We start from the raw sequence: 8,294 nt of genomic DNA, 5'->3' as shown, positions 1-8,294 counted from the left end.
AGTCTATATTATGGTGTATAATCAAGCTATGCAGTAACTTTCTTGCAGTGGAATGAGAATTGAATTGATAATTTGATAATCTATTTTGTGATTAAAGTCTTGTGATGTTACAGGCCTCAATCTGCTTTTACTTTGCTGAAATATTCATTTTGAGTAATCACCTAAGTCTATTATTTAGAATTTATTTATATCTTGTTCTATCATAAGGTCATAGAACAAATTATATGGGGTTATCTACATAGATTTCATTGAGTTATTGCTTGTTTTTGTGTGAACTATACGGCTGTCTGGAAATTCCAGTTTAAAAGTTGTTAAAAATACTCTTTTATTGTCACACTCAATGAGATTTCTTGTTAAAATTCACATTTTGTTTAACTTTCTAAAATCAACTCAATCTGAATTTGTAAAACAGGAACTTGTTTAACAAACGCTGAGCACGCTTGATTATGTGTAATTGGTCAGTTGCAATCTCTAGTATTAAGTCCACTAGCTTCTGGAATCTGTTGGTTTATGTACTTAGTAGAACCAACAACCAAAATATATAAAAAAAATATAAAATTAAAAATAAATAAATAAATAAATAAACAATCTGTTTCATTTAAGTGGGTAGATAAATTACTAAGGTTATGCACAACTATGTCTAGGTGATTAAATTTAAATGTAACCAGAGGCATGCATATGATTAATTAGGTTCTGTTTTCTGAATTCATTTTCTGTGTATCATATTTTGCAGTAGCTTTTGTAGTTATACTTAAAATAAGTTAACCAGGGAAATCAAAACTGCTGTTCATTTTGAGAAGCAATTCAAGAATTCGCTTATGAACAGAGCTAAATCTCAACTTAGGAATTAAACATGCTGCTTATGTTTTTTTTTTATATTCATTTCGTGGTAATTTCTTTATGCACTTTCATACATTTAAAAATCTATGTCAGATTGTATATGCTCAGTAGCTAATTAATCTAATAAGTCTGCACCAAGTGGCCAAACATGTCCCTAATTAACTAGTATCTTACTTTTCAGGTGAATGAGCGGTAGCACACCTAATTCTAAACTCAAGCGAATCAGGAAGTATATAGATCAAGATAGATTAATCTACGCGTTTCAAATAGATCAACGAGAAGAAGAGAAACCAGTGGAAGTTAAACCAACAGAAGATAATCTAGAAGGAGCAAAAATGGGTGAAAGAACCTTGAAGGAGATGGCAGCCCCAAATACGGGAGATGATCCTCTCTGCATTGTGTTTCTAGAGCTGGACAAACCCCTCAAACTGAATTCAGGTTTCCTTAATCTTCTTCCCAAATACTACGGCAAGTCAGGTGAGAATCCTCATCGACATTTAAAAGAGTTTAAGGTTGTTTGTTCTTCTATGAATCTTGAAGGAGTTGAACAAGATCATATTAGATTGCATGCTTTTCCTTTTTCTTTGCAAGATGTGGCTAAAGATTGGTTGTATGATCTTCCTGCTGGATCAATTAAGACTTGGAATGTTATGGCATCAACTTTTCTAGGAAAATACTTTCCAGCAAGTCTAATTGGATCCATCATGAAGAAGATATGTGGAATTAGGCAGAATGATAATGAGTCCTTGTATGAGTATTGGGAACGTTTTAAGAGGTTGTGTTCCTCATGTCCCCAACATCAGATTAGTGAACAACTATTAATTCAATACTTTTATGAAGGCTTATTACCTACTGATAGGGGTATGATAGATGCTTCGAGTGGGGGGGCATTAGTTGATAAAACACCAACCCAAGCTAGGGCTTTAATTTCTAATATGGCTCAAAACACCCAACAACATGGTTCTAGAAATGATGTTAAAAGAGTAAATGGAGTTGATTTAAGTGGTATTCAGAATCAATTACAAGAAAATGCTCAACAAATTGCTACTTTAACTACTATTGTGTGTAAAATTGTTGCTAGTAATGAGTCTAAGGCTAGAGTTTGTGGAATTTGCTATAATGAGTCTCATCCTACTGATAAATGTCCTGAATTGCAATCTGAAATTGTGAATGCTATAGGTGGTTATTCTGGTCAAAGAAAATATGATCCTTACTCACAAACTTATAATGAAGGTTGGAAAGACCACCCTAATCTAAGGTATGGAAATAGACCACAACTTCCACAATCTAATCAACCAAGGTAATACGGTGAACCAAATCCACCACCCCAATCTGGTCCTTCACTAGAAGAATTAGTCAAACAACTAACAAATCAAATTGGACAAGTCCATAACCAGGGTGTTGAGTATCAAAAGAAAACTGACACGCGCCTTCATCATATAGACACTCAAATAGGTCAGATTTGCACTTCTCTAAGTAATCTTGAAACTCAACTTTCAGGTAAACATCTATCACAAACAATCCCTAATCCCAATGGTCATGTTAAAGCTGTCACACTTAGGAGTGGTAAAGTGTTAACTGAACCTAAAATGAAAAGCCGTGAAGTTGAAAAAGAGATAGAAGTCAATCCTAAAGTTGGATCAAGGGAAAGAGTGGAAAGTGAGGGTACTGTGAAGGACAGTGAAAAAGAAAATGAAGGGGAGAGTAAAACTGAATCTGATTCTGTTGTTTCTCGTTTTAAAGATTTGCCTCCTTTCCCTTCTCGATTTGCTAAAGCTAAGAAAGAGAGTCTTGACAATGAAATTCTAGAAACTTTTAGGAAAATTGAAGTCAATATTCCCCTTCTTGATGCTATTAAACAGGTACCTCGTTATGCAAAGTTTCTTAAGGAACTTTGTACTAACAAAAGGCATTTTTGTCCTTCTAAAAAGGTAAGTATGGGGGAAATATTTCAGCTATTATCCAAAAGAAGCTTCCCCCTAAGTGTAAGGATCCTGGCATGTTTTGTATTCCTTGCAAAATTGGTGATTCTAAGTTTGAAAGGTGTATGCTAGATTTAGGAGCCTCCATTAATGTTATGCCAAAATCTGTTTATGATACTTTAAATGTGGGTTCTTTGTCTAAAACTGATATTGTTATTCAGTTAGCTGATAGATCAAACACATTTCCAATAGGAGTCTTAGAAGATGTACTTGTTCAAGTAAATGAATTGGTATTTCCTGCTGATTTCTATATTCTGGATATGGGTGATAGATGTGATAGTGTTCCCTTGTTGTTAGGTAGACCATTTCTGAAAACCTCTAAAACCAAAATTGATGTTCATGAGGATAATTTAACTATGGAATTTAATGGGGAAATGATTAAGTTTAATATTTTTGATGCTGTGAGATACCCAAGTGATATCAATAATGTCAGTTATATAGAAACTTTTGATGCTTTTGATTGGATGGCTCAGGATGTATTTGACAAGTGGTGTGATAAACTGTTTGAAAATGATGATATGCGTGAAATTCCTGATTTTTCTGTGCTAGCCGTGTCTGATGCGGCTGATGTGGACTCATTACACGATAACAATGAAAGTTCTAAATTTTCGCTGCCTTTGTCAGTTCCTAAACTAATTCCTTCAATTGTTGAAGCACCTATTCTAGAGCTAAAGCCCTTGCCCTCTAATCTGAAGTATGTTTATTTGCGTGCTAATGAGACTTTGCCAGTTATTATTTCATGTTCTTTAAATGAATATCAAGAAGCTAAGCTGTTGAATGTGCTTAAAAATTATAAAGAAGCAATAGGATGGACTCTAGCAGACATAAAAGGCATTAGTCCCACCTTGTGCATGCATAGAATATTTCTTGAACAGAATGCTAAACCCACTAGAGAAACTCAACGAAGGTTAAATCCTTCAATGAGTGAAGTTGTTCAAAAGGAAATTATTAAATGGATAAATGCGGATGTGATCTATCCTATTTCTGATTCTCAATGGGTAAGTCCTATTGATGTGGTCCCTAAGAAAAGTGGAATAACAGTTGTTGAAAATAATAAAGGCGAGCTTGTTCCAACTAGAGTTCCTAATGGATGGAGAGTATGCATAGACTATAGGAAGCTTAATCAAGCTACTAGAAAAGACCATTTTCCCTTGCCATTTATTGATCAAATGCTAGAAAAACTTGCTGGTCAGTCATTCTTTTGTTTTCTTGATGGTTATTCTGGTTATAAACAAGTTCCAATAGCTCCTGAAGATCAGGATAAGACCACATTTACTTGTCCTTTTGGTACATTTGCATTTAGGAGAATGCCTTTTGGATTATGCAATGCCCCTGGAACTTTTCAAAGATGTATGATGAGTATTTTTTCTGATTTGATTGAAAAGGATATGGAAGTGTTTATGGATGATTTTACTGTTTTTGGTGATTCATTTGATAGATGTCTTCATAGTTTGTTTCGTGTTCTTAAAAGATGTGTTGAAACTAACCTTGTGTTGAATTTTGAAAAGTGTCATTTCATGGTTGAACAAGGTGTAGTTCTTGGACATATTGTGAGTGCTAAAGGTTTAGAAGTTGATAAAGCTAAAATTGATGTCATTAGTTCATTACTGTATCCCACTTGTGTTCGTGAAATTAGGTCGTTTTTAGGGCATGCTGGTTTTTACAGGCGTTTTATTAAAACATTTCTCTAAAATTGCATCTCCATTATGTGTACTACTTGCCAAAGATGCAGTTTTTGACTTTAATGATGCATGCAAGAAAGCTTTTGATGATCTGAAAGATAAACTGACCTCTGCTCCTATTATTAGACCACCTGATTGGTCTCTTCCTTTTGAAATCATGTGTGACGCTAGTGATAAGACTATAGGTGCTGTCTTAGGTCAAAAGAAAGATAAAGAATCTTATGTGATCCATTATGCTTCTAAATCACTTGATCCTGCCTAATGCAATTACACTGTGACTGAGAAAGAGATGTATGCTATTGTTTTTGCTTTGGAAAAGTTTAGAACTTATTTACTTGGCACTCATGTGATTGTATATTCTGACCACGCAGCTCTTAAATATTTGTTGAAAAAGAAAGAGTCAAAGACTAGATTGCTTAGGTGGATGCTTTTGTTGCAAGAGTTTGACCTTGAAATTAGGGATAAGAAGGGAGTAGAAAATCTGGTTGCTGACCACTTAAGTAGGATTGTTCCTAGAGATGATTGGCCTTTAATGACCGAGTTCTTTCCTGATGAACAATTACTTTCGTTATGTCGTGTTGATACTCCTTGGTATGCTGATATGGTGAATTACTTAGTCACTAGAACATTTCCTCCTGCGTTATCTAGAACTCAAAAGGAAAAAATCAAATCTGATTCTAAGTATTACTTTTGGGATGATCCATATTTATGGAAATCTTGTTCTGATTTAGTAATTAGGAGATGTATAGATAAACCTGAATATGCTTCCATTCTTAATTTCTGTCATAATCTTGAAAGTGGTGGTCATTTTGGTCCTCAAAGGACTGCTCACAAGGTCCTTGAATGTGGTTTATATTGGCCTACAATTTATAAAGATGCTTATTTATTTTGCAAATCCTGTGAACGTTGTCAAAAGACTGGTAATGTGTCCAAAAGAAATGAGATGCCTCAATCTGGTATTTTGATCTGTGAGATATTTGATGTTTGGGGTATAGATTTTATGGGTCCCTTCCCGTCTTCTTTTGGTAATGTCTACATTTATTCTTGCTGTTGACTATGTTTCTAAATGGGTAGAGGCAAAAGCTGTGATAACCGATGATGCCAAAACAGTGGTAAAATTTGTTAAGAGTCAGATTTTTAATAGGTTTGGCATGCCTAAGGCTATTATTAGTGATAGAGGAACTCATTTTTGCAACAAAACCTTTGGTTCCCTTCTTGAAAAGTACCATGTGACTCATCGAGTAGCTACTGCATACCACCCACAGACTAGTGGACAAGTTGAAGTGTCTAATAGAGAAATAAAATCTATTCTAGAAAAATTGGTCAATCCAAATAGGAAAGATTGGAGTCTCCATTTAGGTGATTCTCTATGGGCATATAGGACTGCATATAAAACACCCTTGGGAATGTCACCTTTCAGACTTGTTTTTGGGAAATCCTGCCACCTACCTGTAGAAATTGAGCATAAATCATTCTGGGCAGTGAAGCAATGTAACTTAGATTATGATTCTGCTGGAAAAGAGAGAAAGTTACAGCTCCTTGAGTTAGAAGAATTAAGGCTTGAATCTTATGGAAATGCTAAAAACTACAAGGAGAAAACTAAAGCATTCCATGACAAAATGATAGCTAGGAAGTCTTTTCAAGTTGGTCAGAAAGTTCTTTTATTCAATGCTCGACGGAAATTATTTCCTGGAGAGTTGCAAACTAGATGGCTTGGTCCCTTTGTTGTTACTAATGTGTTTCCTCATGGTGCAGTGGAAATAAAGGACTTTGGTACTGACAAAACTTTCAAAGTTAATGGTCACAGATTGAAGCCATTCCATGATCAAACTTATGTGCAGATGATCGAAGATGTCACATTTAAGGAAATCTGACAAAGAATTGAGAACGTCGAGCCAACGACTTAAAATAAAGGCGCTACTGGGAGGCGACCCACAATTGTTTTCTTCTTTTGTTTTCTGTTTGAAATTTATTAATCGTTACTGTTTTAATTTTCTGCAAGTATTTTATTTCACTTCACATGCTATGTTCCCTTCCCTTCTTATAACTAACCTAAGCTTGAATATCTCACAAGGGAAGCATGGACAACCGACAAATATAGAAATTAAAGTTCAGCCTTTTTGTTGTCATAGGGTTAGCCATTCATTGTTGATTTATTTAGTTTATATGCAGGAATGGAAACTCAGTTTTGTGGCGGAGCAAGCTATCAAGTAGCTTAACGAATGCAGATTCATACTCGGCTAGAAACAAGTTAGGATACATACAACAAATGCACCACTTCTGACACAATCAATTGAGTTGTCAGCATTCACAATCACATTAATGAATGAACATCATCAGCAGCAGCAGCTTCCTAACCACCAGTATGTTCATCCACTACTTATCGGCATCAGTGACATAACCAGCTAAGTCCCTCCTTTATTCTCTACAATTTTTATTATTTTTCCTCCATTGAGGGCAATGCAAGATTTCAGTGTGGGGGGGTGTGTTAGAACTGGTCATCTGGTCACTTTTAAACGAAACGCTGTCAAATTTTTTGTGGAAGTCTCTCATATTAATTAAACTCAGTTGTGTTTGTGAGATAAGAAAATAAATTTAGTTCTTTTGACTTCCAAACCAAATGGATAATAAGTGAATGTTAAAAAAAAAAAAAAAAATAATTTTTTTGGTTTTGTCACAAACTAGCTTGCATTGGATCAATATAAATGGTATTTAAAGGTAGCATAAATCCCTCTTTGACATGGTTTGTGCTGCATGGTTTCGCTTTCCCTTTGTACGATGAGGCCCGAAATGGAGGGCCACGAACCTCGTAAGACTCACTTCTTTACTTTTCTCCTTATTGATCGCCCAAATTGGGACTTGCATTTTAGCTTCCCGAAATCGATGACCAAAGTGTAGGGGAGAAATGATTGGGGCATATTTTTCTTTTCATAATTAGAGCTCCACAATATCTAGGCTGTCTTTTCTTTATTTATTCACAAATATTCCATTTGCTTAGCCCTGTTGAGCCTTAATATCCATTTCTTGGCAAACCTTGCAATACAAGCCTATGGCCTATACCCGAGCTTAGTGAAATGGGGCATTGTTATTCGAGTAGTATCATTTGTGTGTCAGGGAGTTTATGAAACAAAAAGGGGTGGTGTGTACTTATTTAAAAAAAAATGATCAGATGAAAAATAATAAAGCAAAGGATCATGCATTATATACTATTTGGTTTATTGGTTGATAAGGGGGACCTATATGAATGAAAAAAATTAAAATAAATATAGAGAGTTTGAATATATGTGCTCTATAGAGTTGCATTGCAGTGTTGTGACCGATACATGTCATAAGGTCGAGTATTTTCATTATTCATTTGCTCCATTAGCTAGGCTCTATTTGACACCATATTCCTAAATATCTTTCCTACCCTTGACCTTAGCCCCATTACAACCATATAAAAGTCCTACTTGATCTCCTAAGTACACTTTTGGTCCCTTGACGGTGGAGGGTTAGATTTTGTGCAAGTCCCGACGAGGGTCATCAAATTAAGTGAGACATGAGCTAATACGGTTGCGCATCTATGAGGGACGATTCAAACTTAGGGGAAAGGAACGGTAAGATTGGTTGGTCAACTAGGGTGCTAAAATCTTGTTTTGTATTGTTAATTGATCCATGCTTGTTGGTAGTGATATAAAATATATTTTGAATTTGACTTAAAAATATTCACTTTTCTTATTGGTTTGGATTGTCTAAAGTAACTGGGTTCCATTTCTTTATTCACACAGTACATCTTAGTTTTGTTTATTTT

General features: G+C 35.1%; 1 protein-coding gene and 1 non-coding gene across 2 annotated transcripts; one reads left to right on the top strand and one right to left on the bottom strand.

The window, feature by feature from the left end:
• The first annotated feature begins 1,025 nt into the window (after positions 1 to 1,025).
• Positions 1,026 to 2,144, top strand: LOC130461707 (uncharacterized). The gene has a single exon (XM_056829884.1). It carries the CDS (start codon positions 1,026 to 1,028, stop codon positions 2,142 to 2,144), a length of 1,119 nt encoding a protein of 372 aa, XP_056685862.1.
• LOC130462282 (small nucleolar RNA R71) lies at positions 1,542 to 1,645 on the bottom strand. The gene has a single exon (XR_008922379.1). It is a non-coding gene; the product is annotated as a small nucleolar RNA R71 (small nucleolar RNA).
• Positions 2,145 to 8,294: the final 6,150 nt, after the last annotated feature.

This window comes from Spinacia oleracea, chromosome 5 (genome assembly GCF_020520425.1).
Source record: "Spinacia oleracea cultivar Varoflay chromosome 5, BTI_SOV_V1, whole genome shotgun sequence".
NCBI lineage: Eukaryota > Viridiplantae > Streptophyta > Magnoliopsida > Caryophyllales > Amaranthaceae > Spinacia > Spinacia oleracea.
Note: the sequence above shows the minus strand (reverse complement) of the source record. Positions and strands in the feature narration are given on the sequence as shown.

What these genes read in the sequence shown, in the direction of transcription:
- LOC130461707 (XM_056829884.1), top strand. Translation starts at nt 1,026, where the DNA reads ATGAGCGGTAGCACACCTAATTCTAAACTCAAGCGAATCAGGAAGTAT.